The following is a 24,129-nucleotide window of genomic DNA, read 5'->3' on the forward strand; positions in this document are numbered from 1 at the left end:
CTTGGAATAAATGACAATCTCCGCCTCCAACAGCCACCGTGCAGGGGATTCTCAACTGCGAGATCCCCAAAAAGATACGGTCACTACATTCCAGAGACCGGGGAATTTCTACACGTCACTTTGAAAGTAAGATTGCAATCCTCGAAGAGCTCACACACCACAACGGAATTCACCCTTCACCAGGCAGAACACGCTCAAAGAAGTGCCATGAACCAACAAATCCCATTCTTTTACAGAAGTGAAACACACGTGTTGATCTTCAATTATATTTATAGAAGGCCTTTTAGTTTCAGTGACCCCACATGCTCAAATCCTTAATTCTCTTACACCCTTTCCTGCCTCTCCCAGGTTTCACAGCTTCCGTACCTCGGCTCTGACAACCTGTTTTAAGGTGTAAAGGTTTTGGACTTTCCTCTTCGCTGCCTTAGGGCCATCCGACTCCTTCTGCGCACTGAGAACATCTGGATGGTGAACTGCCAGACCACAGACTCAATCAAAGCAACCAAAGTAGCAAAAAGCAAACTTCAGACAAGACCCAGGCAAGGTTTTGAGCTCATATTTACACTACTGATGCTCAACATTTAACTGGAAAAAAAAGTGCCCAAAAAAAGGTTCTAGATCATAGAGAAAAGTGTTCAGCGCGGCTGACAGGGCAGACATCAGTGCAAGGTTGTGAACTCCAGAAAGATGCTGGAGCAGAAAGACCAGAGTGAGCGTGCAGTTGGCAGAGGCATGGAAAACGTTTAACAGATGTTTTTCAAGTAAATAAAGAGAATCTTTGCTGTTGATTGTGCTCACAATGGGAAGAAGAAGAAGAAGATATAAATGCGTGCAATACTACTCAGCATCTCCACTGCTGCTTTATCATTTACCATCGGCGTATTTGGGCGGGTGAAGAAGGGGTGAATCCCAGCTGCGCTGTCACGAGGAGCCTGATAGCAAAGAGCTTTGCTGAAGGGAAGCAATTTATAATCCCACCACCACAATCCTTCCAACTCCCTCTGTTCAATCCTGTCAGCTGAGGGACTACCGAGAGAGAAGTAAGGTGCAACAGGTTTGAGGAGAAAAGCAGAAGACAACTTCTGGAGGTGCTGAAATGCTCTCTCTCACCACCAAGAGAAAACCCAGTGTTTCCTGCAATACTGCCAGCACCACAGGTGAAAAAAATGCTGGGTCTTTCCCCCTAATTGCAAAATCGCCACAGACAGCTGAGAACACAAGATGATGTCCCCTCCTGCTGCCCAAGTTCCCCAAACCACCCCAAGTTTTACATGAACCTTGCCGGACCGGCTTCACCCAGTCACATAAACAAAGGGAAGAAAATCCCCAAAGAGACTGCGTGCTGTGCAGCTGAAATGGAAGCAGCATTTCAACACTGCCACATTAAACACATTAAACATTAACATCTGTCCTTGTTAGAAATCAGCATTTTCGCTAATAAAAAAAAGCCAACAAATCCCATTCCTTTACAGAAGTGAAACACACGTGTTGATCTTCAATTATATTTATAGAAGGCCTTTTAGTTTCAGTGACCCCACGCAGAAAATCCAATCCCAACATCAACAAACTTACCGGCGCTACTGTCATCTCAATGATCTGACGATTTCAATCTACTTGACTCCTCGTTAGGGAGAAAAACTGGTGGACAAACGGGGGCAGTGACAGGCTGGACTATCCCAAAACCCGTCCCTCGGTGCCGCTCACACCCCACTGTGACCCGCGCCGGTGAGGTAGCTGATCGTTCTATTGCTGCGCGTGCCGACCCCTCTACGACGTGATATGAGAACGGGGTGAAATCACAGCCTTCGGCTGAACTACAGGCAGCAAATCCCCGCTGTCCCGAGGCTTTACACTGGAGAGAGGAAGGGTGTAGTCCTCAGGGCTTCACCCGAACCCTTCCCGTCACCGTAAGGGCCCCTGGTGGGGTTCACTCCTACAACAGGCTTCCCACCGACTCCTGGATGCAGGCTCAGCCCCGCGCTCCAGCCACCGGGGCACGGAGAAGCCTGGCAAGCGAAGGGCTGAAGGAGGGAGACAGCCAGGATGGGGGAAAGCTTGAAAATTGAAGTTTTAAAATATACAAAAGGTAGCACACTGGAAAAAGTTTAAAAGTTGCAAGATGAGAAAGAAAGAAATGTAGGGGGTGAGGAGAAAGGACTGGAAGATGGTGGGAGAAGACTCCAGCTTGGGAAAAGGAGCAGGTGAGGTCTAGTCAGCACTACTCCCTCTGGTAGCCACTCAGTTCCACCTCGTCCTTGCGGCGACGGTGCGTGAAGAGGGAGCTGAAGGGGTAGAGCTTGGCTTTGGCCTGGAAGCGCTGCCCGGCAATGTCGATCTCGTACTCGCCCTGGTTGATGAAGTCAGTCGTCACCACCAGCTCTTCTCCCGTCTTCTCGTCGAAGTGGTGCACGAAGCCCAGGCAGACGTGGCGCTCCAGGCTGTAGCTGTAGGCGCTGCTGGTGGTCTTGCCCACGTAGCGGCCGTTGCGGAAAATGGGCTCCCCCCACCAGGGCCAGAGGTCCGTATCCGTATCGTGGTCCTCCAGGATGAACATGGTAAAGCGCTTGTACACGCCGTTCTGCTTCTGCTCCAGCAGCGCTTCCTGGCCAACAAACTGCATTCCCTGGGGAGAAAAAGAAAGGCATTGGACGAAGGGAAGGTGAACAGCAGCAGCTGCCGAGCTTCAGCAGACAAGTTTATCGACACGGGGTGAATTTGTGCTTGGAACTCGTGCCCTTTCAAGAAAGGTTCCTTCTATAAGTAAGAAGCCCAGCTCAGACAGAAGCTTTCCTGTCCTGTTTGTTGTCCCAGACGTTAAAAGACACAAAAACATTTGTAAAGCAAGCCTTTAAAAAATCCATTCTGATTTTCACTGTAGTGAAAACATGTCATCGTTCTACTTTTTGCCGTTTCTCTGGTTCCAGAAGTCTATCATGCTCTATAAACTGGAGGGAAACCGTAACAACCTGTGAAATTTGTGTCCCTTATCACTACATTCCCTTCTCTGAATTATTTGACACCAGCATTTGTTTTGGCTCACACGAAGATGCGACAAAAAAGGCAACAAGGAAGCGACAGAGACGGATGGCACCTGCCACCAGAACAAGCAGGATATAACTCGACGCAGTTCTGTGTTTTAATAAAAATAGAGGACTGCTCTGTTTTAGTAAAAATAGAGAACACCCGCTCTTGGCACTTATCCTCATATTTAACTTCATTAAATGCCACTTGGTGCACAGGCTGGCTTTTGCTTCATCCGATTGGGAAAACAGCTGGAGAAACGTGAACTTGGTGAACTGCACACAGCTCCCTCAAAAAAAACAGTGTATCTGCCCACCTGGATGAGTTTTTTCAGTTGGGCACTGCTCTCCTGCCCACCCCTGCTGCAACAGCAGACCCCACAGCAGGAGGAGATTTCAGTTTTCACTGAATTTCACTGAATTTTTTAGAGTTGGAAGGGACCATAGTGATCATCTAGTCCAACTCCCCTGCCAAAGCAGGATTGCCCAGAGCATGTCAGAGCGTGTTACTCAGGATTGCATCCAGGTGGGTTCTGAAGATCTCCAGAGAAGGGGACTCCACAACCTCCCTGGGCAGCCTCTTCCAGGGCTCTGGCACCCTCACCGGAAAGAAGTTTCTTCTCATATTTGAGTGGAACCTCCCATGTTCCAACTTGTGCCCGTTGCCCCTCGTCCTCTCACTGGCAACCACTGAAAAGAGTCTGGCTCCCTCCTCCTTCAACCCACCCTTTAGATACTTATAAGCATTGATAAGGTCTCCCCTCAGCCTTCTCTTCTCCAGGCTAAAGAGTCCCAGCTCTCTCAGCCTTTCTTCATAAGGGAGATGCTCCAATCCTTGAATCATCCTCGTTGCCCTTCGCTGGACTCTCTCCAGTAGTTCCCTGTCCCTCTTGAATTGGGGAGCCCAGCACTGGATGCAGTATTCCAGTTGTGGCCTCACCAGTGCACAGTAGAGGGGGAGAACGACCTCCCTCGACCTACTAGCCACACTCTTCCCTATGCAGCCCAGGATTCCGTTGGCCTTCCTGGCCACTAGAGCACACTGCTTGCTCATTGTCATTTTGCTGTCTACCAGGACCCCCAGATCTTTCTCTTTGGAACTTGTCTCCAGCAGGTCCATGCCCAACCTGTATTGGTGCCTGACATTCTTCTTCCCCAGGTGCAGGACCCTACACTTTTCCCTGTTGAACCTCATGAGGTTCTTCCTTGCCCAGCTCTCCAGCCTGTCCAAGTCTCGCTGGATGGCAGCACGGCCCTCCGGGGTGTCAGCCACCCCTCCCAGTTTGGTATCATCAGCAAACTTGCTGAGGATACACTCTGTCCCCTCGTCCAGGTCACTGATGAATATGTTGAACAGGACTGGACCGAGTATTGACCCCTGGGGGACACCACTGGTTACAGGCCTCCAGCTTGAACCTGCTCCATTAATCATTACCCTTTGGGTCCTGTCACACAGCCAGTTCTCAATCCACCTCACCATCCCCTCATCCAGCCCACACTTCCTTAGTTTCCCAATGAGGATGTTATGGGAGACGGTGTCTCCCTTCCACCCTACCTTTTCCAGCTTGACCTGGAACTCGCGTCCACACTCCATAGGAGTGGTAAAGGCATCCAGATCCTGGCCCCAGAAGGCAAAGAACTTCTCAATGCGCAGGCTGCGGAGGGCGTAATAACCGGCGTTGCGAATCCCGTACTTCTGTCCCATGTTCATCACCTCATTGTAGACGTGAAGGGCGTACTGCAAAGGAAGGGCGCAACACAGAGCTACTGACAAACATCAGGATGGAGCAACGGCATCCCACACACCGTCACCGATGCTCCTGGGCCCTGCCTCCGGAGCACAGGAGGACTGGAATGTGATACGAAGCAGGGAAACTCCCCCTGGTGCCTGCAGGCAGCTTTCCCCTGGTACAGACCAGACATCCCATTGCCCTGAGTCAACTCGGAAAGTGTTTCTGATTACGCATGCAAGCAGCTGCTTTAATTAGCTAAGGCTGCAGTGGACTTTTACCTCGATGGGGATATAAAGCATGAACCCAGGTTCTCCTGTGTGAGTGATGCTCATCACACGGATGCCATTAGCGTAGCCCACACTCATCTCCTGCAGAATCAGAGAAGGGGGAAAATCATCCAAAGCGGAACACGGCCCAGAGATCCCGAGGGACACGACACCTAACACACGCCACGCTGGCCAGCCCTCTCCCCCATCCCCACCACAGTTAGCCACTGGCAGGTTCTTGTGAAGAATTAAAAATTAAAAATAGTGACACCGCATTCTCCAGACACTCGGCAATAAACTTTGGAACCAGGTGAGGAAAGGTTTGTATTCTCCATACAAACCAGAGGTTGAATGGCAGCTCTCTGCTCAGCCTTTTAATGTGACAGGAGATAATGACTCCTGAGACACCAATCCCAGCTGCTGCTCTGACTGACAGCTTCACAACCGATTGTATGAAATATGCCGAGATATCAAATAGCACCGAGCCTACAGCGAGTGGAATATTGAAAAAAATATATATGTATATTCACCTATATGTTTAGCAGGTAGAATCCCAAGAGAAGTAGTTAGCAGAGTGAGCCTAGCTGGGTACGTTACCAACCTTGCTCAGTAAATCTATACGTACATCTAAATTCCCCTCCGACCACCCAAAACATCATCCTTCCCCTGCCTCCGCATACGCTTCTAAAAACCAAGCAGGGCAAGGAGGAAGGAAGTACGGTCACTCACCTTGCAAAAGAGAGAGGGAAAGTGTTCTGGAGTCATCGGGGCGTACGACAGCTCTGACAGGACATCCACAGCACGAGGGCCGATCAGATTGAGAGCTGAAGAGGAGAAGACATCAGTGTTAGGATGAGACCGGAGAGGTCTGGCCCAGTGTCTAACTTGCATATGCCCCAATTTCTAAAGCCTTAGCGTTTACTGAACTAACAGGTACGTTTACATTTAAGAAGGGAGGAAAAAGTAATTAAATTCTCTCCTGACAGTGCACAGGAAAGGAAAGCTGTCTCACAGCTCATGGCTTGCTGGAAGGAAGTCTCTGAATTGCCATTTTCATCCAACTGTTCAGAAAGGAGACCCAGCCATGGCTCTAGACACCTTAAAGAACTGGCACACAGCACAAGACACCATTTGTGATTTCAGGCTGAGTAAGGAGCTCTGCTTGCAGTGATTTCTTACCCGTGTACTTCCAGGTCACGTCCTCCATGGTCAGGTTGCTGTCATCGGGCAAGCGGTTCTTCAGCCAGGCCCAGCAATGGACTTGTTGGTCAGTCGGGGAAATCATGAAGAAGCTGGAACAGACAAATTGAAACCAAGAAAACAATGAATGGACAGCCAGAAGATGACTCAGTTCATTCTTTGCCCATGAACTGCTGGAGCCATTCAGCAGCTTCCAAGCGAACAGGAGACCAAAACAAGCTGGTTTGGGAAAACCACAGCTGAAGTCTCTGGACCGATGCCATCGCATCTGTCAGGAGAAGAAACCCCGGCCTTCAAGCAGTAGTAGCAGCAGCCTGGTGACAAGAAGTGACTAGAAGTGGCAGTTCTTCAGAAAGTTCACGGGGAATCTCAAAATTCACAATCACTTTGCAGAAGGTACGTGCAGCTCTTCACCACCAGTGATTCCGTCCGCTCCGACGGTCAGAAGAGCGCTCGGTTCACACAGCTATTTCTTGTTTCAGTAGTCTCCTCTTCGCACACAATGGCGGTTATTATTAACAGTTCTCAAAAACAGAACTCCACTTGATTTGTGAAAATGAGCTACTTGTCGTCTCTTTCATACAAACAGTGAGTTAAAGTCCATTATTGACAGAGATAACATCTGCAGAAACGACTCGGCAAGAAGGAAAGCTGGTTTCACACAGAGAAGGACAATGCTTTGAAGCAATACGTGAACACAGACAGAAGAGAAAGAGAAAAAAAAGCTGTTTCTAATTGAAAGAGCAGCAAAGAAGAATGCTTTCACACCAACACAATGAAAGCACACTCAGAAAACAGTCCATAGAAATAAAACCAACATTCAGCTGGGACATGCCCATGAGGAAGTTTTTAAAAATGATAGGGTTTTTTTTTTTTTTTAATTAGATGCCCAAAGACAGCCCAAACTGCTGAGTCTAGGATGAGATGCTGTGATCATGTCAGTTTGCACCAGCGAGCACGAAAAAGAATCGTGAGAGACTGCAGAGCTGAGAATTAGAGTACCATACTGCAATGAAAGTTGAAATAATCAAAAAGTGGTATTTTCAGCATGCAGCTCCAATGGGGAGACTGGCCAGGAGCCAATGAGGAACCGCTTGGTTTGCACTTTAAATGATTACCTAAACGAATAATCTCTAAAGACTGCTGAAAACCATTTGTATTTGGATTGAGAAGTTTCACATCTGAAGGCCTAATATTTTGTACAAATCTATGTTAATCTGTAGTCCCAGAAAAAGGCGTATTTCCCCCAACGTTCAGGAGCTCGCTTTCCTTCGAGTGACTGAATTAGGAATGTATGTGGAGAGCTGTGATTTTTCTTTTTAATTTACAGCGGTGAAAAATGTTTATGATCTTCATTAAGAGGTTCTTAAAGCCTCTAACACCCGAAGGGTGGTGGCTAAAGATGCCGCCTGGATACCCACCTCCGTTTGCTCAGCCGTGCTATGCTGCAGTCGTTCTCGTACCCTCCTTTCTCGTTAAGCATGCCCGTATGCACCACGTGCCCAACCGGCACATCCAGGTCGTTGGAGAAGAGATACTGCAGAGTCTCCAGGGCCTGGTCTCCAGTGGACTGCAGGAATCGAAAGGGGAAGAACGTCAGACAAGCAACACAAATCCACCGGAGCAGCTGAAGATCCCATCAACGTCCTGGCCCAAATTCCTTCAATTTCTAATGACAGTGACACTGATGTCTGGAGTGTAACAGGATACAATGGTGGCACAGTGCCAGAGGTCAAATTCTATTTACAGACTCAGCTGGTATTTCTCTAAACTGGGCCTTCGACAGAAAAAAAAAAAAAAGCAATCCATGCTAAATATTGTGATACAACCTGAATTTGGTCATACAGCTTGGCTTCCTCTATCTATCCTCAATAGGACACACAGAATTTTGCCAAAGCAGTCAATAATACACTAAAGGCCGCTTTTACCAGACTGGTGCTTTGTCACTTCCTCGGTACTCACGCTTATTTCAAACTTGGTAAAAGACGACATGTCAATGACACAAACCGCTTCCTTACAGCACTTGACCTCGGAACCCACGATATCAAACCAGTCCGGTTTGTAAAAGGTTTTGCTCTGATCCAAATCCAGCAGATCTAACGTAAAGAATCATCAAAAGGACAACCCATAAGCATAAAAAGTCATGAACTAAGACCTTACGTAGACTGACAGGGAAGCACTAGGCAGAGGAAAATACGATCTCACCTTTCCCAGGTGGGACAAAATACTTGACTCTCTCAAATCCATGCTTCTCCATCCACCTCGCTCCCTGGGCGTCCAGCCGGTCGTACAACGGCGACGTACGCAGCTGCCTGCCCGTCTGGAAGTCCCAGCGGGGAACCTTCAGATCGCACATGAGGGCTGCAACGGTCACAAAGACCCCCCTATTAGGCAAAGCGATTTTTCTTTATTTAAAATTTTCTTCCAGATTATCGATAAACTTACTTACTAATATCTCAACCACTAATGAAAGTCCCTCAAGACAGTTCTGATCTTCCTTTTCTGTTTTTGAAAACTGACAAATCTGGTTTGACCCGTTTATAGCTAATCAAAATCAGAGTAACAATATTTGCCCAGACCACCTATATTTATAGGCACTTACAGTCTCATGGCAATACTGCCAAGATAACAAAAACTCTCTATTTTCCATGAAGTCATATTGGCTAGCATTAATTATCCAAGATTCCTCCCTGACAGGGCACTGTATCAGACACTTATCATTTTGACAGTACTAATATTGGGGTAGGCAGCCCGCAGCTACAACGATCATCTAATTTACCTTCTTAAATATTTTCCTTTTCTAATTATTGAAGCTTTTCCAAAGGCTCCTATACCTTTTCAGCCAATAGAGAATATTCTTACTTAGAAAACAAGTTACCCTAATAAGTGTTTAGCACCTTCCCTGATTACCAGTGGGGAGTAATAACTCAAGGATGCTTGAATACTTCTTTATAAATGTTAAGTTTCTACATAGGTCATAAAACTGAAGATGAGATGAATACTCCTTACTGAATACTCTGATTGGTTTTGCCTCATAGCTAACAATTTAATGATTTTATTGGCATTGTCTGGTACTGGTATTTTGAAAGGGTGGGTAGAAGGAGAATAGGTTAGAATGGGAACATAACACCGCAGAAATTGAATATAGTACTTATCTTGTAAAAACTAGAGTGATTCTGTAGCTATCAGAATTGAGATTTGTATTGAAAAACAACAGCAGAATAATGCCAAGAGTAGAGTGGTTTTTCCGGGAGGAAGGTCAAAGCATATGGTTTTTACTCCCTAGATATATAGCAGGGCTCAAAGCTTTGCCCAACTTCTCTGCTTTCACCTGACCACGTGTTTTTAGTTTAGACTTTGTATTCGAGTAATCGTTCCCGTTTTGCAACTTGTGGTGCACTTCTTACTTCTGTTTGAAACTTGGAAAGAAGTTGTCCTCGTTATCTGAGGACAGATAATCAAACAATAGGAGGAAACTAAGTATGGCTTTAGACAGGAATAACGACATCTCAAATCTATTCTCCAAGGTACTGATCACAAATTTTGACAGGAGAAAGCAGAGTATGTCTAGGAAGACTTCCTGAATGGTTTAAGACATCTGGATCACATACTCATGAGTTGGAATTGATGGCATTTCCCCACTGTAATGATGTGCAAAGAATAACAACGTTTGAGACATCGTAATATTCCCAGTTAAGACCTCGGCATTGTTTTATTACGCTGGAGTCCTATAAAGATGTGCACAAATTTCCCCATACCAGAGGTGAAGCACAGAAATAGGAGAAAGCACGGTGCCAACAGCATTTCTTTAAGAAAAGTTTGTAAGAACACCACTAATACAAAAAAAAAACCCCAACACCCAAACCCATCATTTCCTTTCTCCTGGAAGGAGGCTGCATTGCCACAAAGGAGACCAGGAAGAAGGGAAACGGTTCTCAGAGTGATGACAGAGGAGACATGGCGCAGCAAAGAGGAAAATCTGGGACATCCTGGCCAGCACTGAATGCAGGGCCCTCACTTACGCATTACTTCCATCACACGGTGACGGAGGAAGGTGCGGCTGCTCTGAAGGGTACCAAAACGTTTCAAATCCAGAGGCCAGACATTTTCTGAGGGATACCCATTCACCATCCACTCTGCCAGGTACCTGACGGAGCAAGGAACGAAAGACTGAGATATCAGGCAACGTCTTAAGGGAAAGAGTCTAGCGTTGAAGTCAGAAGCAAGGCGATTTGGACACGAGAATTTCTTGCAGTAGGGAGAGAGAAGCCAACCAACAGGGTATTCTAAAGACTAGCAGAATCTGGAAGGTTTCCCTTTATAAAATCCATCCACCAAATGATTCCAAATGATTAATTTCCCATTAGGATGAAACATACAGGAAGTTAAGGACACGTGAATGAAGCCAGAGCCGAGAGGTAGCCTGGCTGACACCATGTCAAGTCCTCGGGCCACGCTACAAAAGGAGAAGCCAAGAACGTTTGGGTTGGAGTTAGGAGACTGATCACTTTGTCATTTTTCAGTACCTGGTGTAGGCTCAGCCACAAACCATCAGTGACAGCGTTCATTTCAGCACGAGGGGCCAGCCAAGTTATGTTTAGCTACACTTCTAGCAGTGAAGGAGGAAGGCATGCTCCAGAGCTAAAGGACAAAGGCAGCTCAGACCAAAGCAGAGCAGAGGGATCTGTTCACAGTCAGTAAACAGAAAAACAAAGGGGTTGGAGACCGATCATTACAAGTTACAGAAGCAAGCCAAGCTGCTTATCTTGAGGCTGCAGCAACAAACGGACAAATAGTGCTTTTACCTTCAGAAATTATTTTGGTTCTTAGAGAACCTCACTGCAAAGATTCTCTACGTTTTATACAACAAAGGAAAAAAATCATGAGTTGCTTCCCTGGTGAGTTACATTATTAGACAACGGACAGAAACTAAGTGGAGACAAATGCAGATCCTAACACCTGCCATGGAAAACGAGCAGGTCGTTAAGGCGGCTGTAGGGCAGAAGGGATGCTGGGCTGCCAAAACCAAATGGCAACGAGAGGGAGTGACAGTCACTCTGCAAGCACTTCTGCTGCTGGGATCACACTTATATGCCTGTCAAAGCATTTGCATTAACACCGGAACTGGATTTTAGTGGGAAATGATTCCATCCCTAGCTCACTGGCAGAGGACAGTCTTTAACAGTACTGGCAGCACCAGTGCCACATCCACGGTGCTTCACCTGCATCAGATTGGCTCTGCTTTCAGAGAAATCAACTGCCACGTCAACCTGAATTATCTAAGGGCTTCAATCAATAATAAATTAAAGGGGATCATGGAATACAGATGATGAGGGAATATATGCTTTGCTAAGCTTTTCTCTCTTCCTGGTAGATACAAAAATCGTACCAGTTAGCTCGAAGGAAGCTTACTTGACTCCCAGCAGGCTGCTGGTCACTGGGATGTGATGCCTGAGGAGAGGTGTGCAGGACAGGAGAAGAGTCCAACACAGATTTGGAATACACAGAGGAGAACACCATCAGAGCACGGCAACTGCTCCTCTCCTTCACTCAGTTGGAAACAGAAGAGGAGTCTTTGTCATAGAGGAGGTGACAAATACTGACCAGAACATTCTGTACAGAAGGATCACTTGAGCACAGTCTCTTTTCTTGGTTAAAACCTTACTTACACACGTAACGCTGATAAACCACTTACTTGCCTGCTCCCCCACCATATGAGATACCAGCTGAGTTCATGCCGGCCAGGACAAAGTAGCCCCGCACGGTGGGCGACTCCCCCATGATGCAGCGCATGTCTGGCGTGAAGGACTCCGGGCAGTTCACCAGCTGCATGATCTGCAGAGCCTCCAAATCCGGCATCCTGCGCAGGAGTGCGCTCAGAAGCGGCTCTAGGACCCAAGACAAAGGAAAAAAAAAAAAAAAAAAAAAGACAAAAAGTCACAACCTTTAGTCTCGACATGGTTCAGCTACTTCAGCAAACTGGACAGCACAGTTGGAATAAGTCCAGAGGAGGCCACAGAGACGCTGGGAGGGCTGGAGCCCCTCTGCTGGGAGGACAGGCTGAGAGAGTTGGGGGGGTTCAGCCTGGAGAAGAGAAGGCTCCGGGGAGACCTTAGAGACCCTTCCAGTCCCTCAAGGGGCTCCAGGAAAGCTGGGGAGGGACTCTGGATCAGGAAGGGGAGCCATAGGAAGAGGGGGAAGGGTTTGACACTGAAAGAGGGGAGATGGAGATGAGATCTGGGGAAGAACTTCTTTGCTGTGAGGGTGGTGAGAGCCTGGCCCAGGTTGCCCAGAGAAGCTGTGGCTGCCCCATCCCTGGAGGGGTTCAAGGCCAGGTTGGAGGGGGCTTGGAGCAACCTGGTCTGGTGGGAGGTGTCCCTGCCCAGGGCAGGGGGTGGCACTGGATGGGCTTTAAGGTCCCTTCCAACCCAAAGCAATGTAAGATTCTATGACAGAAACATGACATGTTGTTATCTGAACAGATAGGAGCTGCTTCTGTGTTTCGATACAGTCACAGGATAAACTGTTTATCTGCTGGAATCAAACTCCTCAACACAGATCACACAGTGTACCATAAAACCAGCCACACCGATCCAGACCAAGAACCCACTACTGTTTTCAACAGTGCAACAGCGTGTTCAGTTTTGTTAGAGAAAACAATAGGAAAAGACATCAAACAGACACCTGGTGAGGAATAAGAACAGGCAAATCTATATGACACCTGTCCTGTACATACCATTAGCTTCCACGTACCATCAGCTCCTAAAAACCCGATATGTTTTCCCTACCTAGTAACCCCTAAATTCATCTCTCTTCTAAGTACTTGACCAGTCTTCCCCACGCTCATGAAAACATTCTATGGACGCCAACAAGGAGTTCCACATATTTAGTATTTGTTGTATGAGAAATCACCTCCTTTTGTTTTGAAATTCACACTCAATTAACTGTTTTTGACGCCTCCCAGTTGGCATAACAGAAGGGACAGTGAACAGGAGATCAGCATCTATCCTGTCCGTCTCATTCAAGATTTCATAGACCTCTGTTTATTTTCCCTCAGTCGTCTCTTTTTCCCAGCCCACTCACTCATTCCTCGCTTGGAAACTGTTCCAAGCTTTGATCAGCCTCTTGCTGCTCCTTCACCAGGCCTTCTCCAGTCACACGACACCCTCTGGAGCTCAGGAGCCCAGAACACCTACCATCTAACAAACCAAGGACTTAGCGTTGCATAATAATTGCATTTTCTCCTCCTTTCCTAATAATCCCTAACTTGTCTTTTGCTGTGACTGCTGCTGAGTTGACGCCTTCACATAACTAATACAACCCCAAGGTCAGTTCAAAGCCCATCATTTTGTACGGTGAAAATAAGATCATCCCCACGCCCCACTCCCCCCCCTCCCTGCACCTGCGTCACTTCACATTTATCCTCATTGAATTTCCTTGCCACTTCAGTGCCCAGTCACGCTGGAAAGGTCCTTCGGCAATTCCTCACAGTCCGACAGAGAGCATTAATAAAGGGATAAGCTACCTATTTTGTTTTTCTTGTCCAGAAGTTACCTCTGCATAATACTCCAGATAAAAGCCCTCAAGATTGAGCACTAATAACCCTCCTCAGTTTTACGCACAAGCAGTAAAACCATCAGATTTTGCATTACCTGAGAAGTTACAAGCAGAAACAGTCTTTCTGACCTGTTCTTTTCCTTCCCTCGTTCATGCATCTGAATTCCAGAGTGAGAGCCTGTAGTTACAGACTTTTTTTTTTTTTCTTATTGATAAAAAGAGGGATCAGCGTTAGATTTGTTCTCCTATCCAGCCCAACATTTAAGCAACTGTACAGGCTATTTTAAAATCAAAAGGCCTTCCAACCGAAGAGATCAAAGCGGTAATGCGAGAGCTCAAACCAGAGGAACTGCAGCCCTAGAAAAGGATCAAATATTGGCTGAGTAAGCTCTGACTCCGCTCAACTGTTTGGTGTGTTTGAACTGATAAAAGGGTGATGCTGGAACAGCGCAGGCAGTTGCTTCCCAAACCTGGGCGGTTTGTGGGTGCCTTTTCATTTCGGCAGTACCTAGAACACCAAAAAGGAAGCGGGTGCAGAGCTCGAGCCACTCATTAGTGAAGCTAATATCTCCGAGCGAGTCTGCAGGCATCCGTAGATCTAAAAACCTTTAACATATGCCAGCACAAAACTGCACCCCATCCCGGCTCCACCCCCTGGAGTTTAAACTGTGGAGTATCTCACAGAAATGAAAGGAAAAGCAATCAGTTTAACCTGGGGAGCAGCTGGAAGAACATACTGCAGAAAGGAATCGGTGAAAGCACATCCGTGCCTAGAGTCACATAAAGGCACGCGCATTCCCAAGGGATGCAGATCTGGCAAAGAAAAAGTGAATCCCTGAAAAAAAAAGGCAACTTTGAAGATGAGAGGGCACCACACACAAACTTACCAGGCATAAAAGAGGAAAAAAAAACAAAAGGAAGGAACTCTCAGACCGTGCTATGTTCTTTCCTACAGAAAGAGCCCTCCACGTAAAAACACATACAGAATATGAAAAGATAATCAAATAAAACAGGAAGAGAAAGACAGAACATCTGGAATAGCGTCAATGGTGGGATGAAGCTTGGGAAGCAACGGTACTAAGTTCTGTCCACAAAGCACCCGCTGGTGCTTGGCAGCCACTGCCGGAGAGAGCTGCCGAAAGAAAATAGCAGGGCTGCGTGGCAGGTCAGCAGCGCTGATCCACAGCGTCACGGGAGCAGCAGCATGTGGCACTGACACTCAAAACTCACATGAAATGCAAGAAGGGGGTTCGAAAGCTTATGTAGTATCTCGCCGCACTAGAGGAAATTCATATATGCTGAGGGTTAGAGGGTGGTAAAGGGGTTTTGTGCAAATTTCTGACAAACGAGGAGGTGAATGAATTTGAGAGAACATTGACCTTTTCCACACTTTTCAGGGCAACAACAGTCTGCATTATGCTAACTCTGCTTTCTGCTGAAGCCACGCGGTTCATTGCTGTGGGAATCTTTCCTCCTCAACATACCAAAATGATCCCAGTCTTCCTGAAGGTTCTGAATCTCCAGCTGGTTCCGTCCCTCGGTGAAAAGAGGTTTGGGGTTCTTCTCAAAGCCCCCCGAGAGGATGCCACCTTGCCAGTTGCGTATGTAGATCCTGCCATCCGGGTCTACGATAGCTGCAGAGGGAAGAGAAGAGGTGGGAAGGGAACTGAGAGAAGGGATGGCTGTGTGGGGCTGCTGTTCCACAAAGACCAACGATGGGCTCTGGTGACAGGCGGGCCAAGCTAGTGGCCCCTTGACATGAGGAGGGACAGTCTCAGTCCCCCAACCCCCGGCTTTCACACCGTTTCTGGGTCTCACGTGACGCCTTGGTGAGGCAGTTTAGGTTACTAAACCACCATTAACTCCCACCACAAGCAGCAGGTTAACTTTTGGGCAGCACAGTAAACCGGCCTGACCCTGCAGAGCCACCCGAGCCAGCAGGACAGTGTCACCAGCAGTGGGAGGACACATGAGGGAGTCAGATCCTTTGTGGCACTTAGTTCCACTGGAAACTGCGCCCAAGACCAGAGCTTCCACCAAGAGATCTCCTGCCCTCCCCCCTCTTTCTCTTCCTAAATTAAGAACGGTTAATTTTAATGGGGATGCAGCACCAACCCAGTTTGCCACAGGCCACCAGCACAAAGAAGGTGGGCAGCACTGGGGTGAGGACAAGCGGTCAGGTCTGGATTGCTTCTTCCAGTGGTAGTGTCAGCTTGAAGCATTTATGATACCCCACCTGACATGTTCCACAGCAATTTTTTCCATGTACAGAAAAGCTGTGAATATATATATATGTGTGAATATATATATGCACACACACACAAGTATTTTTTTTAATTACTCAGGCAAGTAAAAGTGAAGCATTCAGGGACGCTGGTCAGAGCCAAATTCCCTGGAGATTCTATACTTTACTCAATAAAAGCAAAATCTGTGGCTAACAACTTAAGAGTAAATAAGCACATCTTTCTACTTCCCAACCACAGTTTTCAAACACGAGGGCTTTTTTTTTTTTTTTAAGAGATCCAAAATCCAGAACATGGGGGAGGAGCAATTACCTCAAGCGTTTGGTTGCCCCTACAGCTCATAGACATGTAAATGCCATTGTAAAGCCTTAGCTTCAGTTGGAGGAAAGGAATAGATGGGCCATTTGGGGACAGCAGCCTGCAAGGAAAACATAGTGCCAAGGCTAGCACCCTCTCCAGCCCACCAATGCAACAATCCCAGTCTCAGACACACCTGCCAGTCAAGGTCATTCTCCTGCTAAAATGACCCACTCTGAAAATCAATTTCTGCAGCGAAAGCCTTCCCCGAGAGCAAGGAAAGAGATTCTACCACTGAAAGAGGACATTCAGAGCAATTCAGCTAGAAAGAACTTCCCAATCCCAAATGAGCTGAGAACTGACAGCCCTTAATTGCCCTTTGTGTCATAAATTATGCGTGGCCTTGGAAAGGCATACATAATTCGCCAAGAAACTCGAGGCAGAGCTGAAGAGTCCTTACTGGGTAAGTTGCTTGCCAGAGGTTCCTTCAAAGGATGCGTCAGGAGGTAGAAGTGTTCACAGGCATGGAGTGGGATATTGACTGGTTCCTCCCCAGAGTGGCCCAACTCATAGGCCCACTGAAATAAAGAAGTGCATGTTAGAATGCAAAAGAAGAAAACGATCGCCAATAAAAACAAGCAGGACAAAAGCACAGGTCCTCTCTGTGGGTTTGCTTTCATCAAAGACCAAGTAGGATTTGGTTCAGTCCCCTAGAACCTTAAACACACGCTTTTTTTTCCTCTCTCTTTTCTTAGAATTTGAACTGTTTAGGACAGTCTGGTTTCCCGTTCCTCATGTACGATCTAGAAAAGTGGGGCCCTGACTCAAGACTAAGTATCAACCTAGAACACAAAAGTAAACTAAGACCTGTACACCAACGTCCACACTGGGCTCAGCCTCTAGAAGCAGAATAGTCAGGATTTAGGTGCCTGTAACCGCTGAGACTCTACACAAACAGCCCAGCTGCACGCTGAGAAACAGCAATTGCCAGATGTATTTTCGGACCGGAGAAGACACGACACCAAGAAAAACAACAAAAAAAGGAACTTACAGTGTGCGTGACAGAGAGGGAGAGAAGGACAGAGAGACTTAACTGTCTCACTAAGAGCCAAAGCCAAATTCATGCCATCAGAAGGGTGCAGAGACCAGGGGCAGAGCTGCAGGGTGCTCCTCAGGGGGAGGAGCAGGAGAACACCCAGCCTTTGGTGTCAAGCAAACAGCAAGCACCGCTTTCATCCTTCACACCCCTGCTGGTCTAGGCAGCTGAATAACATGACTTTGATCTGCTCCAGTAAACCAAGCCAGAGCTCAAACCATAAAAAAATAGAAGAAAGGAAAACAAACCAAAGAAAACCCTGAGGAAAGCGCACATGTTCTTAACCAAAGGAAAAAAGAAAGAAAAATGTCAATAATTCAACCTGGCCAGCACAGTTGACGAAGTACTGGCACTGAATCGGTCCTCTGTCGGTCTCGACTCCAGTCACACGACCCTTCTGGACCGAGACATGACTGACACTCGTCCGTTCATGGATCTGGACACCTGAAGAGGACATAAGAAAGTTAGTCTACCACAAGCCTTCTTCCTAAGGTGTCAGGCTGCTAACGTTAAACCCTTAAACTACTCAACCTAAATGCTTATTTTCTCTTTAAGACAACATTTCTATTCTTGACCCAGTAATTCCTCAGTGAAACCCTGCGATTTGTAAAACAGCAGGTATACAATTTGTACATCGTTGAAAGGCCGAGACTGTGAAGAGTTACAGCACTTTTTCCCACGTGACAATCTGGGTGACAAATACACCCCAGTATCAAAAATGTGAAAAAAAAAAAAAAAAAAAAAAAAAAAGAGTCTCAACTATGGAATTCTTTCCACTACAATTCATTTATGCAACCAAGTCTGTAGTTTCAGATGGCCAGACTGGTTATAGGAAATCAGTCATTTTGTGAAAAAAAAAAAAATCAGTTAACAGTATGCAAAAAAGCTGGACTAAAAGAAACTAAGAGAGGATGAGCTTATTCCAATCTGATAGACTTTCATCCGTAATGAGGTTCATCTCTGTTATATCTAACCTTTCTTGCACTTCTCGACCACTCCAAATTTGTCAAAGTGCTGGGAAAACAGCATTTATTACTATGCTTCCAAACGCACTTCCAAAACCTATGTGCCCAATGAAATGAGGACTGAAACAAGGACTCAGTCACACCTTTACATATGTAGGTAATTAAGGCTCTTTTGACGTGTAATTTTGAGTCAGGTCTTACAATGGATTGTTTCTATGATCAAAGAGCGTATCCGTATTCAGAGAAATATATAAGCAGTAAGGACAACAAACTGGTGCTTGATCTATCATAGCAGATCTGTAAGGATTCAGTATGTTAAAAAAACCAAAAAAGCCTGTTTTTTGAGAAAAAATAGATTTTAAAGAATCTGAACCTTACAGAAATACCCAAGTTTTGGTCTTCAGTGCTCAGTTAGAATACCGGAAGAGATGCAGAAATTAAGATTCTTTTACAGAAAGAAGGTCACTACCATGCAGGAGAGCACTCTGTAGATAAAAAAACCTCATACCGTTCCGCGAGGCAGCGGTTGCCAGAGCCAGACTCACATTGGCAGATGACACCAGCGCATCTTCTGGCACATACATGGCCCCCACAAGGTCATGGATGTTGATCAGGGGGTGGAGCTGTGCCACTTGCTTTGGGGTGATAATTTCACAAGGTATCCCCATTACACTGCCACAGAACAGAAGAAAAACACCGTCATGAGCCTTGCAGGAGAGCCGGTGCAAGCTTAAGATGAGTTGTATTTCCTGCTTATACGTACTTCAGCGATGAAGCAACGCGTTTCAGAGAGATTAGTCGGTCCTGAGTCTGAGCCAGTGAAATAGAGCCTGTCTTCGTGTACCCTACGACAACGACCAAAGTCAAGTCAGATTTGGACAGGATCTTGAATTCCTTTTAATCTCAGACCCATTGTTTTAATATAATTGCAGACCCGTTGCTTCCACTTGCTCAGGAGCCTGGAAATCCCAGATCCCCAATTAACTTTAAGCTAGTAATTAAAACCTGCGTTAGTCAACTTCTCAAAAACAGCAATTTAATTTTGACTTGTGTTCTAACTCTTTCTGCTACATTTACTCATGTTTATAAAAAAAATTAAGCTTCACACATGGTACCTATTAAAAGAGAGAGAGACATTACTGGGGAAAAAGTGATCTAATAACTACTCAGAAGAACAAAAACCTCAACAACTAAACATAGACATTTTGTGGCTCCACCACCTGCAATAGATTAATACTAATCTTAATTGCAGGCACAGTCATTAACCTCTGTTGAGTCTGACATATGTGACAAGCCCTTGTCAGCAGAAAGCTTGCAGTGACCAAGCTCTTCCCTATCAGGTACGTGCCTGAGCATTTTGGAGGGAGGGAGAATTTCAACACGATGTTTTCTCGCTATTTCCAGGGTGAGACCAGAGTAAGATACTTTGCTTTCCCTACGCTTTAGTGCTTCTGTTAACCTTCTCCTCTGTTTTGGGGAAGTGCATCGGTGCAGAAAATGGGCCATTTGCTCACTCACTGCAATACATTCTCTAGTGTCCTTGTGAAAATTTACCTATGTTCGCCCAAATTACAGACAACATTAAAATTGTCCCAATTTGCAGGTAGTCTGCCTTCGGTTTGCCCATCTGATACCCCCTCTTCTGATCACATTAGTAACTTTGCACCTGATTCAGTCCAAACGGGAACCACCAACTCCTAAGACACTGTTAAAATGACATTCATATTTCAGGGTCAATGCTTCGATTCGGTTTCCCAGAGATTACTCAGTGATTACACCTTCAGTACCTGTGTTTACTCCCGTCTCTTGTTCCAGCTGCTGGTAGAGCTTGTTGGAATAGTCTGCCATCTTCAGCTCTATGGACACATGCCTGGCCGTGCTCACGATGCCCGCGCAGAAGCGGGTGGTACCAGCAGCCAACCTGCAGGAGAAGCAGCAAAGGTGGCATCGTCCAGCTGACAGACCCCCTCCCATCAGGCTGCTCCCGCAGCACAAACCACACGGCAAACTCTCCCCCCAGCGTATCAGGCCAAAAACTGGGATAATGCAGCTTCTAGAATGCCTTTCCTTTAGCTCACTTTGGGAAACGCATCGTATTGCACAATTGTTTCTCCTTAACTAGTCCTAAACACTGAGATTTTGCTGCTCCTAAAGCAACACTGTGTTTTTCCACTTGCTGATGCAAGCCTTCGACAAGACCGCTTTTCACAGAATCACAGAATGATATGGAGTTGGAAGGGACCTCTGGAGATCATCTAGTCCAACCCCCTTGCCAAAGCCAGTCCACCCAGAGCAGGTCCCACAGAAACGTGTCCAGGGTGGGTTTTGAATGTCTCCAGAGAAGGAGACTCCACCACCTCCCTGGGCAGCCTCTTCCAGTGCTCTGCCACCCTCACAGGAAAGAAGTTCCTCCTCATGTTTAGGTGGAACTTCTTACATTCCAGTTTGTGCCCATTTCCTCTTGTCCTGTCCCTGGGCACCACTGAAAAAAGACCAGCCCCATCCTCCTGACACCCTCCCTTTAAGTACTTATAGGCGTTGCTCAGATGTAAGAATTCAACATAAAAATTCAACGTAAGAACCAGCTGAGTCAGGTACTCTGTTTACTACATCCCTACTCGATCACGGCTGAAGCACGGTCTCACCGTGTTGTGCTTCACGTCAGACGTTCCTTCTAATATAGTGGGTTTTTTTCCCCTCGAGCACGCCCGCGGACTGAGCTCGTACAGCACCTAACGCACCAGAGATCTCTAACGGGGTATTTCACACCCCACTCCAGGCTAGTAATGATTATTTCCTGGCAAACGAAGCCTAGCAGCTAATTTCACTCGGAAGGACACTGCTCGCGAGGCCTCAGATGAGAGAGACCACCCAATTTCCTCTCTTTGTAACTATAAAGAGCCTGATATTACCTGCTTCCCAGCCATGTAAAGTCAAGGAATCACAGCTAATTATTCTTCAAGGCAGAATCAGGCAGGAAGCTCTAGAAAGTAAATATTCTCAGTCCAGCACCTATTTTAGGGTGTTAGAAGCTGCTACAATAAACATTTCTTCAAACCCCCAAAGCCTTAGCACCGTCTCAGGCCTAAGGTCCTCAAACTGCTTAATGAAAACACCACCAATCTACCTCTAAACAGAAATTTAAACTAACAAGGGCCTCACAGTCAGTTTTTCAACAGGATCTACTCCACCACAGACTGCAGATCCCACTCACCGAGGAGCACACAAAAACTTGGAATTCAGCCAAACTGTAACGGCCTTGGCCTTTTTACAGGTAAGCACTAAATCCTGCATCGGACAAACTTGAGAAACCCAGCCTTTAACCAGCTTACAGGGCGATGGTTTTGTGATGTCCGCTTAGAACCTCCACAACAACCTCCCGCCATCTCTTCTGAGCTTTGCTAGCAGTGTAATGCTTTACACACGTAGTGCCTCCTCCTTCTAGAGACGGTCAACAGGGGCTGGGTAATTTACACAGATTTTTAATTCTTTCAAAACAGTCCATCTTTGCCAGCTGCACTGTGTTTTACATGATTACTTGCGATTACGCCGGAGCAGATGGAGAACTCCTGAAGGAACTGTGGCCCATGGAAAAACCCAAGGCAGAGTTCTGCTGAGGGGAAACGCAGCCTGTGGAGGACCCACACGGACCCCCAGTACTGACCAAACCCTCACTGTGCACCCCACTGTGCTCCCTGGGGTGGGGGGAAAAGACCCTGGAATGCAGGAGTGAAGCAGAGCACAGGAAAGGAAAAGTGCTGTTTTAACGTTTGGCTTTTTGTTTCTCACTACCCGACTCTATTTTAACTGGCATGAAATAAAGTAATTCTTTAATTATTTTAAATAAATTTTCCCTAAGGCAATCTGTCTTGTTCACGGCAGCAACCTCCATGTCTTTATCTCGATCCACGCAATTTCTCAACCCACTTTCCCCCCACCTTGCTGAGGAGGGAAAGCGAGCAGCTGCATGGGAGTCTGGCCCTCACCCAAAGCTAACCCACCAACAATCACGCAAGGGACACCCTTCCCCTCGCAGGTCTACCCTGTGCCGTGAAGAAACAGTAACTGTCGTTAATAACGTTCAGAATAAGCTCATTCCATGGGTCCATGTCCAGGTAAAGAGGTATTAAAAACACATTTCAGCAGATGCTGCTGCACACAGAAGTCCTGTTTCTTGGGTTTTGTTACCAGGACTCCTTACCTGCCCTGCTCAAGTAAGACTATATCCTTCCAACCCATCTTGGAAAGGTGATATGCCACGGAGGTGCCCATGATTCCGCCACCGCAGATGACAACCTGCGCCTGTGCCGGCAAGGAAACCGGGTGAGGTTCTGCTGTGCTTGAGGTACTTCGCCGGCAGCAGGTCGTTCTCCTCCATTTTGGGTTAGCCGCCCGCCACCGGACATCTGAGAGTAATCGGAGAAACATCCCGGCAGCTATTTGTCAGTTTTCTTAAAGCACCGCCTAGATGCGTTCAGACGTTACCTCGGCACCGCTCCTTCTAGGAAGGAAAAGACGAGAATCACGTTACCACTTATTATATACACGGTTGGCAGCGGCAAACGTCACATGGTGCGTCGGGTATAAGTGGACATGGCAGAGCTGAGAAGTAAACAAACAGGAGAGCGGTTACTCCGGCCTGAAACCAGTCCTGCTATTAAGGTTTAAACTCATAAGGGGTATGGAGCATCCTGACGGCAGCATTAAGCTGTCGGTCAGCAAAGGACCGGAGGAAAGCTGGAAAAGAAAGGCTCCCACCCGAACCGCGGGCAGATCAGAGAAAGCCAGCAGGCACGGAACACGCTCTCAAACCTTTCCTAAAGGCTGGGGTTAGCAGGGCGCGAAGAAGTTTGGTTATTACCACTGCCACAAGGCCTTTACCTGAGGAAGGAACCAAGGTCTGTCACGGGAGTAACCGGCATAAGCACCCAGACAGCGCCGGTTTTACCACAGGACCTTAACGGCTGCGGCGACACCCCACAGCGCCCAGCCCGGAGACCGAGGCTGGGATTTCACATCGTGCCTGCGCTCGGCAGGTTACCGCTGCAGCCCTGCGCTCCCTCCCCGACACGATCCGTACCGAGAAGGCGGTACGGCGGCGCCCGACGGGGCGGGAAGCCGGGCCCGCAGCGGCGGCGCAGGCCTGCTTGCCTCCGCCGCCCCCCTCAACCCCGGGGAGCGGGGTGGGGCGGGCCCGGGGCGGGGGAGGAGGTGGTGGTGGCGGCGGCGGCGGCGGGGGAGCGGTGGGGATCCCCGAAGGAGCGGGCCGGGGCGGCGGGGTCTCACCTGAGGGGAGGCGGGAGGCCTGACTGACCTTCCGCGCTTTACGGCCGGCCGGCCGCCGCGCGACAGCCGCTGCCCTGCCCCCCCCCCCGCCCCCGCGCGCCTCGTCACCCGCCCGCCAGCCAATCCCCAGCGCGGCGGGTGCGTGTAGGGGGGCGTGGCCGATTCACGCCCCGCCCATCTCCCCGCCCCCCGGCCCCGCCCCTTGAAATAAAGTACAACAAGTAAAAACCTGCAGACTCTTTTTATTAAATTCTCCCGTTTCGTCTGTACAGAAAACAAAACAACCAAAAAAAAAAAAAACCAAACCCCAAAATGCACATTATTATGTTCAGAATCTCAGTTAACATCTCAAAATTACACAGCATGGACATGTAAAAAAAAAAAAAAAAAAAAAAAGAATAAAAAAACCCCCCCCAAAACCCAACCCCAAACAAGGACCCGGCGGGATTTATGCACAGAAAAGGGC

At 47.4% G+C, this 24,129-nt stretch overlaps 1 protein-coding gene across 2 annotated transcripts; it reads right to left on the minus strand.

The window, feature by feature from the left end:
* Positions 1 to 1,490: 1,490 nt before the first annotated feature.
* Positions 1,491 to 22,878, minus strand: PDPR (pyruvate dehydrogenase phosphatase regulatory subunit). 2 transcript variants are annotated; one of them, XM_074151894.1, is made up of 17 exons: positions 22,579 to 22,878; positions 20,165 to 20,298; positions 19,141 to 19,222; positions 18,886 to 19,049; positions 17,735 to 17,856; positions 16,777 to 16,894; positions 15,261 to 15,410; positions 11,915 to 12,107; positions 10,242 to 10,366; positions 8,425 to 8,580; positions 8,182 to 8,315; positions 7,641 to 7,789; positions 6,199 to 6,311; positions 5,749 to 5,843; positions 5,032 to 5,121; positions 4,576 to 4,758; positions 1,491 to 2,623 (listed from the first exon to the last, which is right to left on the minus strand). In XM_074151894.1, the coding sequence occupies exons 1-17, from the start codon at positions 22,803 to 22,805 to the stop codon at positions 2,219 to 2,221; spliced, it is 2,640 nt and encodes an 879-aa protein (XP_074007995.1). In that variant the 5' UTR covers positions 22,806 to 22,878; the 3' UTR covers positions 1,491 to 2,218. The 2 variants fall into 2 exon arrangements, with proteins under 2 accessions (XP_074007995.1, XP_074007996.1); XM_074151895.1 differs by lacking the exons at positions 16,777 to 16,894; positions 17,735 to 17,856 and having other exon boundaries at positions 22,579 to 22,805.
* Between the last annotated feature and the right edge of the window lie 1,251 nt (positions 22,879 to 24,129).

Source organism: Numenius arquata, chromosome 8, assembly GCF_964106895.1.
Source record: "Numenius arquata chromosome 8, bNumArq3.hap1.1, whole genome shotgun sequence".
NCBI lineage: Eukaryota > Metazoa > Chordata > Aves > Charadriiformes > Scolopacidae > Numenius > Numenius arquata.